The sequence below is a fragment of the Zalophus californianus genome, chromosome 10, assembly GCF_009762305.2.
Source record: "Zalophus californianus isolate mZalCal1 chromosome 10, mZalCal1.pri.v2, whole genome shotgun sequence".
In the NCBI taxonomy this organism is placed as follows: Eukaryota; Metazoa; Chordata; class Mammalia; order Carnivora; family Otariidae; genus Zalophus; species Zalophus californianus.
In genome coordinates this window covers 74,788,467-74,810,580 of record NC_045604.1, presented here as the reverse complement: position 1 = coordinate 74,810,580, position 22,114 = coordinate 74,788,467, and the positions used below count along the sequence as shown (strand labels likewise).

At 42.5% G+C, this 22,114-nt stretch overlaps 1 protein-coding gene across 15 annotated transcripts in view; it reads right to left on the bottom strand.

Moving 5' to 3' along the window:
• The window catches only part of RBFOX1 (RNA binding fox-1 homolog 1), a 2,051,181-nt gene that overhangs the window by 872,760 nt on the left and 1,156,307 nt on the right, over positions 1-22,114 (bottom strand). For all 15 annotated transcript variants that reach the window (XM_027611432.2, XM_027611426.2, XM_027611425.2 and 12 more), the window contains one exon: positions 13,714-13,761. In XM_027611432.2, the coding sequence (XP_027467233.1) occupies positions 13,714-13,761 (48 nt within the window). The remainder of the gene's footprint in view (positions 1-13,713; positions 13,762-22,114) is intronic.

The window sequence follows — 22,114 nt, the reverse complement described above, 5'->3', positions numbered from 1 at the left end:
CATTTCAGCAATCATGAAATTCATGATTGAATTCATGATTCATCTGGAAAATTTTACCTGCTTGAATTAGAAATGTTTGCCCAGTAGCTTTAGCCAGGTATTGGATAACAATCCTGTGAACTCTGCTCGTCCTTTTCAAAAATGAAATGAAATGAAATGAAATGAAACAAAATGAAATGAAATAAAAGATTCTTTCAAGGACCACTCAGCAGTGGGACAATTGTTGATTTCATATGTTTGGCCCCTTGGTAACATTTCACATGAGACACTTCTTATAGACTATGGTGTCTTATTTAGAGATTCTTTTCACCTCATTCTAATTCTCAACAGGAATATAAATTGTTTATCATGATTTCTGTTGTGATGGCTTTTAGTGATGTTACTATTTTTTTTTTAAGATTTTATTTATTTGACAGAGAGAGAGACAGCCATAGAGAGAACACAAGCAGGGGGAGCAGGAGAGGGAGAAGCAGGCTTCCGGCAGAGCAGGGAGCCCAACTCGGGACTCATTCCAGGACCCTGGGATCATGACCTGAGCCGAAGGCAGAGACGCTTAACAACTGAGCCACCCAGGTGCCCCGTGATGTTACTTCTATTAACAACCATGCATTCAATAATTACTATGTGCCAGGAACTGGACTGGCAATTGGGGTACATTATGGATAAAGTTCACAATAACCTTAAGAGGTAGGTGGTATCATTGTCATCTCTTCGCAGAAGAGGAATCTGAGATGCAGAAATGTTAAGTAACATGCCCAAACTCAGCCATAAACTTAATCCTGCACATCTTCCATTGGAGGAACTCCATTCCCTCCATTATGACTGTAGCCAGGGTTCTCCAGATAAACAGAATCAATAGAAGATATATAGATAGAGATAGATAGAGATAGAGATGTAGATACAGGGGAGGAGAGGAAAAGAAAGAGAGAGAGAGAGAGATTCATTGATTTAATATGAAGAATCGACTCATGTGATTATGGAGGCTGAAAAATCCTATGATCTGCCATCTGCAAGCTGGAGATCCGGGGAAGCTGGTGGCCAATTCAGTCTAAAGTTCTGAGAACCAGAGGAGCCAATGGTATAAATCCCAACCCGAGGGCCAAAGAGATAAGATGAAGCTTCCCAGCTCAATCAGTGAGGGGAGGGGGCTGGGCACAGACACCAAATTCTTCCTTTCTCTACCTTTTCTCTTATTCAGACCCTGGATGGAGGATAAGGCCCACCCAGTTTGAGGAGAGTTATCTAATTTACTAAATCCACTGATTCTAATGTTAATCTGGAAACAACCTCACAGACACACCCAGAAACCATAGTTCATCTGGGCATTCCATGGCCAATCAAGCTGACACATAAAATTAACCAACACAATGACTTATTTTCTAATTCTCAAATCATACATTAATGAAACTGTGTTTGAACATTTAAAAACATAAATATTCCTCCTTCCCCATGTGAATTTTATACGTGACCATAGCAGAAGCCCATGCTATCTTTTGGGATGTGTTTTTGTTCAACATCACATATTATTTCATGGACCTCTGACACAAGCTTATTAATCACTTTTAACAGCTACATTATACTCCATCATGTTCTATACTCAACATAATAAGCCCCTCCCTTAAGATTGGGCAATTGTAATAATTCATACGAATAAGACTGGGTCAAAGGAGTAATTATCTGCATGGTTGATCATAGGTATGGATGCTCTGGTTTTTAAATGAGTTCCACCAAATTGCAGTATAACCAGTAAAGAATGCAGGAGCCAGTTTCATGGCAATTTTGCTAGTGCGGGAAAAGGTAATATTCCTAATTTCATGTCAATACGGCATTGTTTAGTAGGTAGAAATTAGTATCTCATACTGGCTTTAATTTTCATTTTCATACAGCTATCAAGGAGAGGTATTCACCATGAGTTTGAGCCTATTTATGATTTCCTTTGTGCGAATTTTCTGTTAGCTCCTTAGTGATCACTCTCAAGCTTTAATGATTTCCCCATGAAGACATTCCTATCATTCGGGTAAAATTAATATTTGTCCACCCACACGTTGATGAATTGGATCAACAGAAAAACTCAATCTGAACAGATCAAACTAGAAACTGTATATTTTTTTCCTTATTTCAGGGTGGGGTACTATTTTGAGGGGATGCAAGAGATACACTTAAAGTTCTATTACTCCTTTGACTTAATTCTTTGACTTGATTCTCTGTATACCATGGGAACCAGTGATTCAACCAAATCAGGTGCCTGGGGAAAGCTATCAACCTCCCTGGCTGAGTCATCCTGCTAGCATGCCTCATGACCAGGATTTGCTTCTCTACATATGCTCCCTTAACCAAAAGCTGGAATGTCTTAAGCTTGAAATATTTTCTGTTCTAAAGGATCTGTCCTCCAATCCACCCAGAAAATCTTCAGGTTAATTCTTTTTTAAGGTTTTTATTTATCTGACACAGAGAGAGAGAGAGAGAGCACAAGTAGGCAGAGCGGCAGGCAGAGGGAGAGGGAGAAGAAGGCTCTCCGCTGATCTGAGCTAAAGGCAGATGCTTAACCGACTGAGCCACCCAGGCGCCCTGAAAATCTTCAGGTTAAAAAGAAAATATGAGGGCGCCTGGGTGGCTCAGTCGTTAAGCGTCTGCCTTCGGCTCAGGTCATGATCCCAGCGTCCTGGGATCGAGTTCCGCATCGGGCTCCCTGCTCAGCAGGGAGTCTGCTTCTCCCTCTGCCTGCCTTTCTGCCTACTAGTGCTTCTATCTCTCTGTCAAATAAATAAATAAATAAATCTTAAAAAAAAAAGAAAAAAAAGAAATTTGGATTTAAAAAAAAAAGAAAAGAAAAGAAAAGAAAATATGAAAAACCTGTAGCTGTCCTGTAGATTCTGATAGCTTTTAGTCTGCAATGGCACATAAAAGATACTGCATTTTTGATGACTTTATTCAAAAATAAATTCTAATTTATAATAGGCCCCCCCAAAAAAGCCCAATTAAAATGACAAAAACTCAATATAACACATGCATGGGCTTGTGCTTGTGTATGCATGTGCATATGTGAATTTACACATGTGTGCATGTCTTCCCCACCCCACCTTTGGATTCTGTTGCTATTGCATTAAGTTCCATCAAAAATTATTTCAGCACTCCAGCTGCTAAGATGGATGGTATAATCCCTGGGTTTTCTGACCTTGATCAACGTGAAGAAAATTTCAGCTGAACTGTGCAAAAGTTCTGGGACAACATAAATCACATTTAGACAGGACGTGCTTTCTATCTAAAGCATCGTAAAGTCACCAATCACATATCAAGAAGTGGGATAATAAAACACACCAATGAAGAGGAAAAAAAATTAATTAACACTCACTCCACTCATCACAAAAGAAGGCTATGGCTTTTTTTTTTTTTTTTTTAGGAGAGATGACAGAACTGCTCTAGAGAACAAGCTCTGCACTTAATTAGGTGTTTCCTAAATGCATTTTAATTCAGAGTTTAAAGAAGTATCACTAAAAATTATACAATAGACTTGTTTCTTTTAAGTAAAATAAATGACAAATGAAAGTAACAGGTATAATTAATGGTATTAAAATGTAAGCAATTCAGCCCCAATTAATACATAATGCAAAGAGATGACAGATATCTTTTTTTTTAAAGAGATGACAAATATCTTATAGATAAATCACACTTTTAAAAACCCTATCTGAGGGTGAAGTCAGGTAAGTTATCACCAGAAGTAAACAAATAGAGTAGGTTTCCCAAGGGTCTAGGAAAGTGAGGCTATAGGTGCCTGGTATAAGGCTTTTATGTGTTAAATTGTGTTTAAGCTATGCACCATCTCTTAAAATACCAGTGCCTTGATGGATTGCAAATCTGTAAAACAACAAGAGAAACAGGAGTGCTTAAAAGTAAAGACCAAACAGAGAATGCAACAGAGGCATGAAGTGTCTATCTTCTCTTCATCTTTAGGCTTAAATACAAAGCATTTGGGGGTTTGTTGCCAGATTCGAGGCCAGGAACCACCTATTTCTGGCACACACACTGTAATTCCCACTCTTTCACCCTTGTCAGACATCACTAATCAATCATGCACTCCTATAGAACCCAGGGCTCAGACTCCTCATCAACACAGCATTCTGTGCAGACACTATCAATCAATCTGAGTTGACACCAGAGATTAAATCTGGTTTCCAATCACTGGCCTGCACTTTTAGACATGTTTTCCAACCCTCTCCATGCACCTTCAACCAGACTGATAAGTACCTGCCTGATATACAAAACTCTAGACTTATAACTGGGGACCTGGTATCTAGTTTCAGTTTTGTTATTTATGTTGCTATGTACTTAACTCATCCTAGACCAGTTTTACTTAACTTCTCTGATCCCACCAGAGATCTAAGAAACTGACTCCAGAGTGAAAGAAGAAGAGGAGAAAATCAAATGTAAGAATGTAATAAAGCAGCTTGCATTTACTGGAGGCATATCCTCTGCCTAGCCAGGATGCTAAGTACCCTAAGTAAATTAGCTCAATGAGTCCCACAGCAACCCCAGAAAGTCTCTACTCTTATTCTGTCCATTTTACATGAGAACATGAGCATCTGAGAGGTTAAGTAGCCAGGAAGTTGCCAAGATGTGGTGCAAACCCAGGCCTTTTGAGAATCCTGAGCTAAAGCTCTTAACCAGTCTGTTAATACCCATGATTCTTTAGACTAGCTTCCCAAAGTCAACTTCAAGGCTGACAGGAGGGTGTATCAGACAAATGGCCTGATCTATCGCAGTAGCTTTTTCACCTCACTCTATGTGTTACATTTTTGCCCATCGTACTGCTGAGTGTGCCCAGCACCCCTCCTCATCTGTCATTTGAGTTTCCGGCCCATCAGAGGCTAATTTAACTCCACACCACATCCATTTTAGAAGTTCTTCCAGTTTTTATGTGCCTCCCCCCAACCCCCAGCCCACCACCACCTTCAAATTTCCCTAAAATCAATGAGAGAGGAAAGTATGACTAACATCTCATTTTCAAAGTTCAGTAAAAGAGAAAGCATCAGCTAACCTGCAGATAAAATATAAAAGGCGGGTGCAGGGACCCATCCTGGAGTAAGAAGCTCTTGTCTACAAAAATAACTCTCAGTCATGCAGAGAAGTGAAGCACTAACTGGAACCACGAACATTTTGATCATTCCAAAAAGCAGAGCCATTGAGGACCTCAAGATAATACCTATGGAGGATTGATTAAGAGGAAATTAAATGCAAAGATGCATTGCAGAATGTCATTTAGCAATGGCCCAAGTTATTTCTATTCCTTCGAAGGCTTTGTTAAAGTAATTCTCAAAAACAGAGTGACCATTTACTTGTGTGCCAGGCACTGAGCATGTTGAGCAAAGACCATTTATTGTTTTCTCCTGTCAGGCATCCTTAGCAGAAGTAGCATCGTCAGTGGTTAAGAATCAAAGGCAGACCACCTGGGTCAGAAATCCATCCTACACTTACTACCTGGGTGATCTCAGGCATGTTAGTTAAGTCCTCCTTCCCTCAGTTTTCTCATCTGCAAAATGGAGATAAATATTGTACATATCTTAAAGGATCTTTATAAAGATTCAATAATAGAATGCACATAAGGGCGCCTGAGTGGCTCAGTTGGTTAAGCGTCCGACTCTTGATCTCAGCTCATCAGGTCTTAATCTCAGGGTCATGAGTTCAAGCCCTGTATTGGGCTCCACACTGGTATGGAGTCTACTTAAAAAAAATAAAAATAATAATAGGATGTACATAAAGTGCTAAAAACAATGTCTAGTATATAGTAAGTGCTCAAGGCAAGCTAGGTCAACTGCTATTTCTCTTCTGGAAAAACAATCAGTCAAGGTTTCCTTTAGAAACTCTACTGTACTCCATTTAATTTGTTCATTTGGGGCCAAACCGACTTATGGTTGTGGATGAAGGCAGACAGACAAGCTGAGTACTGCCTTCCATAACTGACTCCAATTAAGCCAATAAACATCACCCCCAGCATTTCTACTGAAACCATTGGAAAAGAAGCTCTCTCTTTCGGCAGGTAGAATTTAAGCCTGTAGCTAGTGGTCCCCATTTTCACCGTCTCATTTGAGCTTAAACACCAGGATCCAGCTATACCAGAAGACAGCCCAATTTTGCTGTTATTCGACCCAACAGCTGTCTTTTTTTTTTTTTAATCTTTGAGCTGACCCAGATTGGTTTTCTATTGTGCTGTTGAAGATGTCCCAATACAGCACACAAGAACAATCCATGGCATGCATTATCTATCCCCGTTTTACAGATGTATGACTGTGGATCAGGAAGCTAATGTGGCTTTCCCAAGATCTTGCAAGTAGTAACTAAGGCCAGAACCAGGATTCAAACCCAGATCTGATTCCCAAACTCTTTTCTACCATATTACATCGTCTTTTGAAATAAATTATGTAGAAGTGAACAAAAATGCCAAAGATTTCTTGGCAGCAACCAATTTTGGGGGGAAGGGGAGTCCTCTCCAGAGTTGACTTCCATCCCCTATCTGAGGTTCTGCACACATAATTCCAGACCCTGAGATTTATCATCTCTACTCTTGGCTAGTCACCAAGTCCAAGTAGAAATGATGTTGAGTCTGGCTGTCGGGGTGCTACATGTGCAGTCTCTGTCAGCGTGCCCAGTTTCCCAGCAGAGAGAAGGATAAGATAGGGTCTACTGTGGTATACACACCAAGTCTCATGAATATCTCAAAAGAACAGAGGCAAATCTATAAATGCGGGTCGCTTTGCCGATGCAATGCTAGATGGCCAGATACGGTGGCAGCAAGAATAGCCTGCTGCCCCAAACACATCCAAAGCACAGGCTGGGTAGTGGCTATGAACTTATGTGGAATGACTGCCTTGTCTGATAGGAATGATGGTTAATAATCTGAAGAAGATTCATGGTCTTGAGGAATTTGCATGAGATGAAGAAGACAACACCCACAGAAAAGGTAAGCAACCCACACAAAAGCTTTGGTGGTGTTACATGACCCCACCCCACTCTTGGGCCAGAGATAGTGGGACCAGAGGTGACCTGCTAGACGTCTTAGGAGTCAAGTATAAGCTGTGAGCAAGTGGACACCATAGGCAATGGGACTGTCTTTATGCATCTGATTATTTCCACACCATCAGATCACATTCCATGTAAAGTCGATTTCATTCTATGACACTGGACGAAGTACTCCCATGCTTGCAAGGATTTAGGTGGCCCTCGCCTGCTTCCCAGCCTCATCTCCCAAGCCACATAACGCTATTCAGCTCCTGAGTCATGCCACACTTCTTCCTCCACACTTCCATCTCTGTACACCACCCAGGAGTCTCTACTCCTCTCCCTGCCTTCAACTGTGACTCAAGTATCATTTCTCGGGGATGCTTTAATTTTCATTTCCACAGCTTTGGGGAATCGTGGAGCATCTACCCATTTAATGCATAAACATAATGAGCCTTAAACAAAGGACATTTGGAGCAGAAAAGAAATCCAATCCCCAGACAAATCCTGAGTCTCACCAAATGGTGCTCACTGCACTCTCTGCCCTTGTCCACCTTGAGTATCTCATTTCAGTCTTTAATGAGAAGCTCGTCCATGAATGCTTCCCATTCCAGGGAGAGGCCTCCAGAGTAAGGAGCATGCCTTCCCCTCTGTCTTTGTTCTGCCTGTCAGAGCCCAGAAGACTAATCCACTGCCATCCCCACAGCAAGAGAGCAGTACTAATAGAAAACCAACCCTGGTGACTGCTTTGTGCTCATTTTCAACCTCAACGGCATCTAAGCCTCTGAAATCCAGGAGATTAATTTATTGTCCATGTTGATCAACTTCACTCCTCATGGCAGCCAGCTGTACACAGATACTTAAGCTGAGCAGCCTCTGACTTGTCCCTGGGTGGAGCTGTCCATGACCCAGGGTCAGGGCCACCAAACCACGTGGACAGGTCTGATGAACTCTCTCCAAATTCAGACCTTCCTCTTCGTCCCCTGTGTGGCTCTAGCTCAGACTCCTGGCCTCTTGTCTGTATTCCAGCCTTGACTCTTGATTGCATCCTTGCCTCCAACTAGTCCCCCTTGCAGACAAGCAGAGTTTGAAACTCCCCAAATGCAAACCCAAATCTCTCCCCTGACTGCAAACCCACTGTCTGAAAACAGATTCTTAAACTCCAGTTATTTGCAATCCATATATACACTTTCTTGACATCCATCTGATTTTCAATAAATCAACTCACTTTTGTTCTAAATGAATATGTTAAAATTATAAAAGACGATCCTAAGTAGAATTTTGTAAAAGAAAATTGTATACTGAAGTAAATGGAATGGGCAGCATCCTTTGTCAGATACAGAATGTGAGCCTAATTCAAAAGTAAAACAATGTTACTGAATTATAGCTAGATGTTAAGAATTGCCTGTCAAGTGTTCTGGGTCTCTTGGTTAGAAAGGTAGATTAGCAAATGTTGGAGACCTTGGGGCTTATTAAAAACAAAACAAAACACCAACCAAATTGAGTCTCCTTGATGCAATCCCCAGGTCTGAAAAATAACGGACAAGACAATAACTTCAACACTTCTTCACTAAGTGATGTGATGCCATGCCATGTCCATGAGCCACCTGAAGGTACCTCATTTATCATATGAAATCTGAGCCGCACACTTGGCACTACTGGCCCACAGGAAAACACGGTCCTCCTCCACCACACGTCTTTAAAAAGAGGACATCTGGCTGGGAACCCAGCACCATTATTTCTGAGTCCTGGCTGACCTCACCTTGTTCTCGGCAAAGCCTTCCCCTTTGCTCATCCCTGCACTCAACCAAGGCCCAGCCTCTGGCTCCATTTCTAGGCTCTGTCCCTTCTCCCTCTTTCCTCAGGACTTCTTTTTTGGTGAGTTAGTACCTCTTTGGTTCCATACACCTCTGGTCTCCTCCAGCAAGAACCTGCCCTCCCTTACTCTCTCCTTCCACTGCGAGGAGAGATTGATACAACACCCTGATCCATCAGCAAGGCAAACAATACCCTCCATAAACTTCTACCCACTCACTGCTCCAGTCTCCCCTCTGGCCACTCTCAGACTTGCACACTGGGTCTGGACCTACCCGAAGCCACACGCTTTCACACCTCTGTCTTTGCCCTCACTGTTCCCTCTGCCAGGTAGGCCTTCAAAGGACGCTGAAAATACTCACATCTTCCTAATCCACTGAGATTTAGCTTTCACGTCTCAAGCCTTCAAGTCTCTTGAATCTTTTCTGCATATGTGTTTTACTTGACTTGCACAGTGTTTTAAAAATCAGTAGTTTTCCATTAAAATCCATTATTTCCAGACTGGCTTAGAAACTGGCAACACTGAACATATTATTCCCCATGGCAAAAGGGAGTTGTATCAGAGCCCCTGCATATGAGGCCATTCCTCTTGAGTTCACTGCTGTTCCCATGGCTTTGTGTTGGCCCACAGCCTCCCTTCATTAACATAGGATTCCTGCCTGGACCCGGCATATGGGTGGGTTTATTTCTTGACTTAGGCCAAGCATCTCTTCTTCTGTAAAATATACCCCAAGCCTTCTAGGTCCCCTGGTGGTCTCTTTCTGTGAGCCTCCATAACACTTTCTGGGGGACTCATCTTTTTTTTTTTTTTTTCAAATTTAATTTAAATGACATGTGATGCCTATAGGTGTGGACATTAGCAAAATCAAAAATAAAAGTAGATGCAGTTGACTGTGTTCTTATTTTGTGCCAGGCATTATATATATAATGTGTGTGTGTATGTATACGTGTGTGTGTGTGTGTATGTATATATATATATACATATATATATATATATATATACACATCACATATATGTATTATGGTATGAGCAACTCCTCAAATCAACTTTTCAAGTGAATTGTATTATTTCCAATTCACAGACAGGCAGATGGAGACTGATACAAGGTAAGTGCTGAAAGTATGGAAGGCACTTAAGAGTCCTGATCCAGAGTAAGTCTCATAAAAGGGAAAAGTCAGAACGCTCAGGGTTCACCGAGGCAGACAGCATCTACTATGGACCCCGACTGCAGCTCCAAATGGATCCAATCTGAAAGTCACCCTAACTTTGAAAACAGCTCAAAGTCCTTCCTTGCAATTTCATAGCAGATCTGAAACTATTTAGCTGCACCAGGCCAGGTGATAAGTGAGAAGACGAAGGGCTGTCTGTGTTTATAGCCTTTGACAAATGGGCTCTCATCTCCTCCTGACAGATTCTCCCCCCGGCTGATCCATCCGCCTCTTCTGCCATCACCTGAATTGCAGTCTTCATAATAGTACTGGAATTCAGATGGATTTTACACCACAAATAAAAATGAATTTAAATGCCTTAGCTCCCCACTAGCAACACGGGTACTGTAAATGTCAAATGCATGTGGTTTTGCAAGGCCATACAGCCACTCCGAGTGATGGGCTACCTCGCATCACCTTTGCTAAATCTGCATTAGCTCCACGGCGCTCACCTTTAGGAGGAAACAATCTGAGCTCTGCTTCCCACTTAAGGGTGAAAAATGCCTCCAGCCCTTGAGATCTCCCAGTGACAGCCTCTGGATGATTCTAAGAAAGGGCCAGAAAGGGGGCTCTGTGATTTGGTGGGCTTGGAAGCAAAAGGGAAACGTGAAACAGAAGCACACCCCCATATAAGCCACATATTTCTCCATACACGACCGGGCAAGGAGCTCCTCGCCAATGTCTGCCGATGGAAAACAGGCACTTAGAATAAAGAAATATAGAGACGTAGAGGAGAACGATTCTCTCATTCAGTCAGCAGTCTCAGACGGAACCAGACAGTGCGCAGACCAGAAGAGCGATGTTATTGCTCTTCTTAGGGTGAGGGCTCTCTCCGTCTCTTGCGATTCACTGCTTATCTTCCATCATTATACCTGGTCTGAGATTCAGTTAATGCAAAAAATGATTCATCTCAAGGTAAACGCCCCTACCGAATGGGATGAGGCATGAAATTGGAGGGGGCAGCAGAGAGAGACCCTATTAGACTCTATAGCAAACTTGAGAGCTTGTTTTCTAAAATCCTTCTCTCCAGAAAGTACTCAACTACATAGAGAGGCACAGGTGTAAGCACACAAAAATATCCATACATAGGGAATACACTGAAGAGAGGCAGACAGGAAGGAAGGAAAAGCGAAAGGGAAATGAAAAAGGAAATCAAAAACAGGTTTCCCAGGGATCCACCTAGTCCCACAGACACCATGTGAAGCTCTCCTAACTAAAGGAAACTGAGCTTAAAAGAACCCACTGCTGGTTTGCCTTCAGAGCCCTCAGCATTTTGTCAACACGCACGCGGGCCGAGGGCTGTGTCTTCAGAGGCAGGCTGACTTATCATTTTGGCACCTCTGTCATCTCTCGTCACTTCAGTTCTACTTTATCAAATTACTGATTTTGCCAGAAGCCTTTGGATTAAGTGGAGAGGGGCACGCACATGCAGGAGCCAGTGTCATTACTCCAATGGTGAAATTTCATAATTATACATCAGGGTGACAGAAGCACCAGAGTGCATTCAAGAGCCTGGATGAAGATCACTCCAGATGCCACGGCTGCCGTGTCCCCGCGTGTCCTCCTGCCACACCTTTGCACACAGGGGTGGGGCCGGCACTCTTCTGTGGAGGGTGGGGCCACCGACCCTCTGGGATGACTGGGGCAGACTTTTCCACTAGGAGACAAGACCCCGATGGACAGAGCTACCCCCCACACCTCACCCCCACCCCCAACCCCATTAGGAGACCCAGAGAAGCTACCGCCCAAATGTAAGAATCACACAAAAATAAATCCAAAAAGAATTCCAAGAGGAAGAAAAGTTCTCCGGTTGGAAAGAAGGAGTAACAAGTCCTTAGAGAAGAAGGTCATCGAAACGGAGGTGGGCATTACATCTATGGCACTGCTAGGAGTCATCACCAATGAACTGCAGGCAAATGGACCTGGTTAATTTATGTGTCCTCAGGCAGGAGAGCTCATGTTTAGAAAACACCAGGTGAGCCTGTTTAGAGATGAGGCTTTTTTTGAAGTGCCTGACCTGACTCAACCCCACAGGCTATGACAGAGCCCAGAAATGCATATTCGTGTGTGCACACGCATGTGTGTTACTCTTTTTTGAAAAGAGTTGAAACCGTGTACGGATATGGCTTTTCCTACCGGTAAGCATCACAAGGCATCCACAGACTTGGGGGATCCTTATCACCATGATATATGAACCAGCGGCAGTTTGGGTTGGCAGAATGGAGCCATGTGGCCAGCTTTCACTGCCCAGAGATTATCCTGGCCGTTCATTTATCTTTCGGGTGATGGAACTGATATTATTTTAACAGTATCAGGTCTCCTGGTGTCTTTCAAACACTACAGGCAAAGAAGGTACCAAAAAAAAAAAAAAAATACTGGACAGAAACATGCTTGTGAATTTCACAAAAGTCCAAGGGAAGTGGAGGCATCCCAAACTGAGGAAGCGGGGCAGGCGACATGCTTTCACTCTGATATAGGCAGAGCAGCTCGGGCAGATGACCCACAGCAGAACTGGTAGGAATGGATGAAAAAAGACTGTAGACATATGTTCAGCCTAAATTCCATTTGTCCAACTCACAAAATACACACCTGCAAGTATGCCAACATGCAAATACATGGTGGACGCAAATACGAATTGAAATGCCTTTGCCTGCAAACGAGAGAGCAACACAGAACCAGAACCGACCTGAGGATCACGCGGAGTGAACCTCAGCTACCATATCCTTATTCCTTTCAACACGAGGAGATTAACACTTCTTAAAATAATGCATGACAATTGCCCTTTATTTAAAAGCAAATTTTGTTTTGAGGAGTCCTCAACCACCTTATTAATCAGCAGATGACTGAGCTATCACAAAATCAGGGCTGAAAACCTCTGCTTGAAATAATAACTGCATTTGACAATGATGGTATGGCTGCAGAGAGAAACATCTTTCAAAACTGTGGAATGATCTCAAAAGTAGCCAGGAGATATGTACCCTCAATTCACTTATTTGACCTCTTTGGATCCAAGGCGTTAAAGGTAAAATTTGATCTGCTTAGATGCACTTTACCAGGGAAACTTCTGTGAACTCTTGTCAATAAGGACAGATCATGGAGAACAATTGTCTAACAGTTGTTTTTCCTGAGGGGATCCACACCAAGTGTAACAGGAAGATACATGGAGGGAGGGGGGACTCTGAAAATATAGGAAACGACCTCCCCTCCCCAACCCCCCCAAACATCTCACATAAATAGATTTATGCCATAGAAAGTCGCTGCTCACATAAATGTGTCATGATGGAAACTGAGGCAGGCTCTCTCTCAAAGTGTGTAGATCAAATATGGGGACACACCTTGGAAAGTCCAATATTGTATATGCTATCATATATGTAATATTACAGAATAATCACTAATGATGTTCAATAACAAGGTGAAATGAGTTAAGTCTAAATGAGCTATTTTCCTGAAGACAAGCATATGACTAAAATAAAAATCAGCACCAATATATTTAATACTTAATTACGTTAGGCACTCTTCACTGAAGCCATCAGAGGTAACACAGACGAACATTTTAAAGTATGACTGTCTTTAAGCGTCTCATATCAGTACACGAATCACCACTGCAAGCCATCGTCCAGCCTTAAACCCTTGGGTTTAAATCATAGTGTTCTTGGGGTTTTTTTGAAACCAGAAAGATGAAAAATACTGACTTACCTTTCTGTCCTCTATTTCCACACAGGTATTGCAGTCTGCTTTGATATCCTGAGAGGAAGAGAAAAGAAAGAGAAAGAACAGGAGTCAGACTTATGGTCAGGGAACATTCAGGAGTGTCGTTGAAATGCCCTTTAAAATAATAAAAAACTCAGGCTCCTAACGGTTGTTTCTCAAGCCATTGCTCTTTATAGCCCTTTTAAGTAGTATATGCCCTGGTGTTTGCATTAGAGACATATGGATGTCATAACTAAGCTTTATTACATGCAGATGTGGGGTGAAGGCAAAAGCTATGGATCAGAGGCCACAAGAAAGAGAAGCTGATGGCTCATAAAATAATATGCACCCCCCCCCGACACCTTTATTCACATCAGCAGAAACTGACCTCACTAGGACTTAGTATCTCTCTCTCTCTCTCTCATTCCAGATTTAGGATAGTCAAATCTACCACCTGTCAACACAAAACCATCACCATCTATTTTTTTTTTTATTTTTCTGTCCATCCACTTACCCATCCATCCGTCATCCACCCCTCATCCATTTATCCATCATCTGTCCAACCATTCATCCATGGGTCCACCTATCCATCCATATTTATTGCACATTAACTTTTTTATGCATTTTTTATGTTGCTCTGGAATGTAAAGGTGAGAAAAACATGGTTTCTACCCTCAAGGAATTCACCAGTTAGACACCATGGTTGACGCACGCACACAAGCACTGTAATACCCATTTACTTATGCATTCAGAAGATAGGCATTCGGCACTTATTGCTTGCCAGGCCTTGTTTTTGGAAAGGAAGACTTGGTAACATACAAAACACATGGAAAGTCCTGCCCTGATGAGGCTTACATTCTGCTAGAAGAGACAGATAATAAAAAGGAAACATCAGTAAATGGTATTTTTTTAATTTTACAAGAGGATTCGTACTATGAAGACAGATAAACCAGGAAATGGTGAGCATGGGGACTAAAATCTTAAATTGCAAGAGAAGTGGCATGAAGGAAGTTAGGGGATAAGCCAGGTCACCATCTGGGGTAAGAGCCTCCCAGGCAAGGGAAGAGCAAGTGCAAAGTATCAGGACGTGGTTAAGCTGCAGGAAGGAAGGAGGACTCGGTGGCAGGAAGGAAGTAAATTAGGAAAATACTGGGAGATGAGATCAGAGGAGGATGTTAGCTCTTATTCTGAGAGCAGTGAGGAACTATCCAGGGTTGTTTTTGTTTGTTTGTTTGTTTTTGAGGTTTATTTGTTTGTCTGATCTTGTGGCAAAATACACACAGCTTTTACTAATTTAACCATTTTTGAAGTGTATGGTTTAGTGGTTTGAAGCACATTCACAGTGCTGTGCAACCATCCCCCCCCTCCACCTCTAGAACTTTCCACCCTCCCAAACTGAAATGCTGCCCCCCAGTGAACACTAATGCCCTTCCCCAGGCCCTGGCAGCCACCAGTCTACTTCCTGTCTCTGTGAGTTTGACAACTCTAGGGACCTCACTGTGCTGGTCTCTTAGGGCTGCCATTACAAATACCACAGACTGGGTGGCTTAAATAAAAGAAATCTCTTTTTTCACAATTCCAGAGTCCAGAAGTCCAAAATCAAGATGCTGTCAAGGTGGGTTTCTGGTCGGAGACCTGTCTTCCAGGCTTGTGGATGGCCACCTTCTCTCCTGTGGCCTCTTCTCTGTGTGCACGGAGAAAGGTCTCTGGTGTCCCTTCCTCTTCTTAGAAGGACACCAGTCCTGTCAAACTAGGGCCCTTATGACCTTTTAAATCTCCATTACCCCCGTAAGGGCCCTATATCTGAAAACAGTGATATTGGGGGTTGGAGCCTCAATATACAAATTTGAGGGTAGGGCACACTTCAGTGTATAACACTCATATAAGAGGGATCATAAGTATCTGCTCTTTTGTGTCTGGGTATTTTATTTAGCACGTCTTTATCCAAGGTTCAGCCATGTAGCAGTATGTGTCAGATTTCATTACTTTTTAAGGATGAAGAATATTCCATTGTATGTACATACGACACTGTGTTGATCCATTCATCCATGGATAGACATTAGGTTGTTTCCACCTTTTGGCTACTGTGAATAATGAACATGGGTGTACACGTATCTGTTCAAGTCCTTGCTTTCAAGCCTTTTGCATACATGCCCAGAGGGGGAATTGCTGGATCACAGGTTAATTCTATGTTTAATTTTTTTAGGAACCGCCTGTTTTTCATACCAGCTACGCCATTTTACATTCCCACCAGCAGTGCATGACGGTTCCAATTTCTCCACGTCCTGGCCAGCACTTGGCTACACTCAGAGGTTCTGAAGAGAGGAGAGACATGATCTGACTTCTGTTTTAACAGGATAGACAACTGACAGCCAAGGGCACAAGGGGAGACCACTTTGTGTGTGGCTACAGGAGGTCAGATATAAGATGGTGGTGGCTGGGAAGGGTGATGGTAGGGAGGTGGCAAGAAGTGGTCAGAATCTGGATGGAGTGGGGCACCTGGGTGGATCAGTCGGTTGAGTGTCTGACTCTTGATTTCAGCTCAGGTCATGATCTCAGGGTTGTGGGATCCACGCTCAGCGGGGAGCCTGCTTCTCCCCCTTCCACTGGTCTCCCTCTCTCTCTCAAATAAAATAAATAATTTAAAAAAAAAAAAAGAATCTGGATGGGGGTGAACAGATGTCTTAAACGATTGGATGTGAAATATGAGGGAAAGATGGAGGCCAAGGACCATGCCAAGGTTTTTGGTCTGAACATTCTAGCAATGGAGATTGGGGGGGGGGGCATTATGGGTGAGGCAGGATGATGTAGGGGTCTGCAAACAACAGTGGCTCAGTTTGGGGTAAGTTAAGTCTATAGAAATATTTATTCTCTCACCAATTAGTAGTTGGGTTTACCCTGCTGATGCGTCATAAGGAGAGGGTGGATTAAGTGGAAGGCTATTCCCACGGTGATTTATTAAGCACAACAAATTCTAGGTCTCTGTGAATCAAGAGTAGAACAAAAGACACTAACACCATAAGGTGAAGATTCTGTTTTTTATATAACAGACAGTTTTAATATCAGTGAAATGGGACTGAAACAATGAGCAATGACTGAACACCTCCCTGGTGCCAGGAACTATGGCAGATGTTTTTCAGACTTGTCTCTGAGCTCCCCCCAACCAAACAAGGTTAGCTTTTAGTTTTTCCTTTTTACCATATGAAAATTGAGGTGAATGATTAGGTAACCCATCCTGGGTCACACAACGATGGAGCTTAAGTCTACACCTGGAAGTGGCATCTAACACCAGATACTCTGCATTCCTTTCAGGTGCTTTTATTTTAGTCGAGGTGGTTGGTCAGTCTGGATAATTCAGGCCACACGTCTCGTCATTTTCCTTTCTCTGGGCAAGAGGGACATCTAAAGCAAAATTATCTAGAGAAGAGGCTCAGTTGTGAGTCTCCAAGTGTGATTCCCCATATCAATAGCACCAGCAGCACCTGAGAACCTATTCAAAAATGCATCTTCTGGGGCAGGACCTGGTGATACGCTCGAGATCTGTGCGTTAGCAAGCCTTCCAGGGGTTCCACTGGGAGCTCAGGACTGAAGCACTGGAGGACACTGTCATGGTTAGCAGTTCCTGTGCAGAGCCACACACCTGCATCCCAAGTGTGGTGCCATCACATGATGGCTATACAGCTGAGGTAAGTGTCTTTACCTTTCGAAGTCTTGATTGCCTCATCTGTGACATAGGGGTACTACGAGGAACTGGATATTCAGAGTGGGGGTCTGCGCCCCAAATGGAGCATCTCAGGCTTCACCCCACATGTACTGAATCAGAATCTGCATTTTAATAAGCCTGTAGAGCGATGACTGTGTTCCCCAAAAATGCAGAGGTTGAAGCCCTAACCCCCCAGTGTGGCTGTATTTGGAAATGGGGCCTCTAAGGAAGTACTTAAGGTTAAATGAGGTCATAAAAGGGGGAGATTTGATCTGATGGGATTAATGTCCTTATAAGAAGAGACACCAAAGAGCTTGCTCCCTCTCTCTCTGCATCCATGCACAAAGGAAAGGCCATGTGAGAACACAGAGAGAAGGTGCTGTCTGCAACCCAGGAAGAGTACTCCCCAGAACCTGGCCAGGCTGGCACCCTGATCTCAGACTTCCAGCTTCAAGAACTGCAAGAAAATAAATTTCTTTTTTTTTAGGTCTCTAACTTGGTAGTATTTTGTTACAGCAGCCCAAGCTGACTAGACAAGATTCCCAGATGATCTGCAAGGCTCACTCTTAGAACTTGGGGTCATGGTTTTCTCACCACACCCCTGATTTAATGGCTGAGGTTCCTGGCTTACCTTGAACCCTTACTCTTACTGAGAACTCTCTTTGAATTCATCCACTAAGACACACAGAGATTAACTCAGTATGCGAATGATGAAAATCATGAATTATTTTTAAACCCAGGAGATGCCATCTAGAAATGAGGCAAGTAAAAGCAGTTCCTTGTCTGTTTTAGGTTGTTCTGACCAGGTGAAGTGTGCATTTCTTTTCTTTCCTCCAGTGAAAATATGTTGAGTTTGCAGGGAAGAGTCCATATCCAATTTTGATTTACCCACAAAGAAGTGGCAGGTGTTAATCAACTAACTAACGAAATCAATAAGCCAAAGGCAGGTTTTTGTTTTTAATCTGCCACCAAGGGCCCACACAAGCAACAGAAAAAAGCCATCTGGCAGAATCAGAGCTCTTGCCATTTCCCGAAGATTATTCAATTTATTCTTGTCAGGATTAATTTACTAAACCCATGCTGGATTTTTTATTTAGATGATATTGTTGGTTTGTCACCCGCTGCAGATCTACGTGGGAGGCACCACAGGGGACTGCACTTGCTTCTGAACAATGCTGGACTCAAATTGGAAAAATGTCACTTTGGCGGGAACAAATTATTGTTCGGATTGCTCCACGTAGAGCTGGTGTCTCCAGATGGGCTCTGACCTGACCTTTTCCGAACCAGAATAGTCAAGTAAGTACTTCAGCCTTACTTGATGACTTCGTTGGAAAACAGCTCAACTACTTAAGTGTTAAGTATGAATTTGGAGCCATGTACTCATCACCAAGCAATCAATTTCCCTACAGAAGCCAGGCATTCTCCTTTCTGTAGCTGGAAAACTCCAAATAGTGACTCAATCGCTAGCAACAGATGGGATTCTGCACACTCTATGGAGTCACACTGCTTGGCTTCACATAATTGGACTCTGCACCACACTCGTTGTGGGCTGGTGGCTTAGTTTCCCTGTCTGTAAATTAATGATAGCCACCTCATTTGTTGTCAGGAATATCTAATGCACGCAAATGTCTTAGCATATGGCGAGTCATTGATAAATGTTAGCTATCATTGATGGCATCCTCCAAATGTCTCTGTGAGACCTGGTTCTGAGGAGAGTATTGAGAACTTAAAGAGAGTTCTATTTTTGAAGTTTGCTCTTCCAAGTCTTCTGAGTTCTTCTGGTTTTTAGACATCAAAGCACTTGTGTGTCTGTTCTTTTCAGAAGCTGTTTTCTCTCCCAGGAGAGACTTCTTTTCTTCTGAATTTTGTGTGTTAGTTGTTTCTGATGATTTTTGTGGGTCAGGGTTATTTATGCCCACAGTGCAGCGAACCATCATCCTGGATCATGTATCAGCATCATTCACAGCTCTGAAGTGCCCAGAAGTTAAAGGTCCCTGTGAACAGGTGGGGACCAATGTCTACCGGTGGGATTCTGGAGGCCTCAGAGGATTTAGAAGCTAGGAATCTATGGTGGGTGGAATAGTAACCCTTAAAAGAGCATGTCCACGTCCAACCCCTAGAACCTGTGAATGTGACCTTATTTGGAAATAGGGTCTTTGCAAATATAATTAAGGATCTTGAAGTGAGATCATCTTGGATTATCTGTATGGGCCCTAAATCCAACGACAAGTGTCCTTTTAAGAGATAGAGAAGAGATGGCCCTGTGAAGACAGAGGCAGAGCCTGGAGCAACATGGCCACCAGCCAAAGAGTGCCCAGAGCCACCGGGAGCTGGAAGAGGCAAGGGGAGGGTGCATTCCTAGACAGTCTGGTAGGAGAGTAGCCCTGCTGACATATTGATTTCAGACTTGTGCCCTCCAGAACTGTGAGAAAATACATTTCTGTTGTATTAAGCCACAAATTGTGGCAATTTTTTAATAGAAGCCACAGGAAACTAATCAAGAGCCTCAAGGAGCTTCCAGTGTGACTCTCTTGTGTTTGATACTTGCCTACTCATCACGGACAAAAGAAAGGCACGATCCAGAGACCACGCCATGTAATCTGAGCCCTAGGGAGAAGAAAAACCCCTTTATACAAGAGATGCCAGGGCAGGTGCATGCTGTTACGTTCATGGACCCCTGTGTTTTCAGAGGACAGTCCCTGGAATCTGTGTTAATGACTTCAGGTATCAACCCTGGAAAGACAATATAGAGAAAAGACCAGGGTGCTTATATTGGACGTGAGAGTAAAGTAAGGTCATTTTATCTTTGACATGGCATTGTTCTCCTGGACTCAGATACTCACCAAGTCCCAGAGAGCATTTCATAGGAAATACCTACGGTTTAAAACATCTCTTGAGAGCTGGTGGATGATATGGGAAACAAAGGCAAAAAAAAAAAAAAATTTAAATTTCCTTACTACTTACAGCCCACTGACAAGTCCTTGAAACAGACAGTGAGACATTCCTCTAGGAACTCAGCTGCCTCAATGCTAATACTTTGCTGAGGGCAAAAGGCAATCTTAGCCTGACCCCCAGAATCCCGTAAGTCTACTTTAACATATAAAAATTCCTTTGGAAACTTCCTTTATCTCTACTCCCCCAAGATATATGTTAGTAATCATCCCCAAGTATATGACCCATCGGTATACATCTGAAGGGTCTCATGACTCAGGTTTTATTAGACAGTAATAAATGACCTTTTCCCAACAATAGCTAGCCCCCTCGAGGTCCTGGAAACCTTGCTTCCAAATTCCTTAGGGACTTATGCTATCCCTAACCCCATCCCATCTTGAAAGTATATAATTGGGCACCCCTCACGACACCAGGGTAGCTCTTTCTGACCACACATTCTGTCCCCTTTTTGTACCAACATGTCTCAAGAATCCTTTCTCAGCCCCCAAACGCTAACATCTTTCCTATATCAGGGGAGACACAGTCAAAGATTCATGACAAACCCAAATACGGTTTATGATCAACTACCCTTCTACTGGAGGAGAAATCCAGGTGTTTTGCTCTTTCTTTTCAAACAGAAAATAAAAGCTATGGCAAGGAAGTTTAGAACATTACCGAAAAAGTACATTTCGATATCACACTGCAAAAAGAATTCAAATGTGCATTTTAAATTCTAAATCAACAGTATGCAGGGAGAAAAAAAATAAGTTTCCCTCTACCCTTTTAGCTTCTTCATTAATATCCCCCATAGTAAAAGACAGATTAGCTAGAGAAAAACAAACAAAAATTTAATGACTTTTACACACCTCCTGTATACATGGGACATACCCAGAAAAAAGGAGTAACTCCCAAAATGGCCCAGGCCATCAAAAACACCATCTTTAGCTAAAGGCAAAGAAAGAAGCTGGGGTGGGGAGTTGGCCCATTATGGTAGATCATCAGGCAAAACACAAAAGGGTAAGGTTATTATGCAGATTTAAGCCACTGTCTCCTCCACTGATGAGAGTTTCTGGAGAGTTAGAGTCATCCTTTTCTTTCTGGTACAGGAAGGGAGACACCCTTAAAAATGGGATTTCTCTTATAAATGTAAATATTTTTCTCACAAAAGGGCAACTTCTACTGACTCTGCAGCCTCCCTGAAGTAATCATCCCCAAATAATCCTTATGCTAAAAAGGCATATTTTGGGGTAGCATCTGTTCCCCTTCATTTATAGATCATTTCCTTTTCAACAGCAATTTTTCTAGAGTTTGGACACTTAAGTTTCCTCTGTTCTGCAAATAACAATTGTCAGTTAAAAGAAGCTAACTAATATGAGTTGAGATTCTAGGACTTAGAACATTTACTACAACCTGGGTTCTAATGTGTTTTTTTTCTTTCCTACCTTCACAGAGATTCAAACTTTGAAAATAAATACAAGTTGTAGGACCATTTGGCCCAGGGCTTCCATTTTGCAGATGAGAAAACTGAGGATCAAAGAGTGTAGGGCACTGGCTTTGATAACAAATGATGTAAGAGTGATTGAAACCAATCTACCTGCTTTGTATTTTATGCTTTCCTCTATACCATATTTTGTCTTTGGATCTGAACATTTAGATGAATATTCCAAATTCAATTGCATTATTTAAGGATAATGATTGCGCTGCAACTTTTTTGAAAAAAAAACTGAGTGTTATTTCGTAACTATAGTTGGTACAAATTTGGAGTCATGCGTG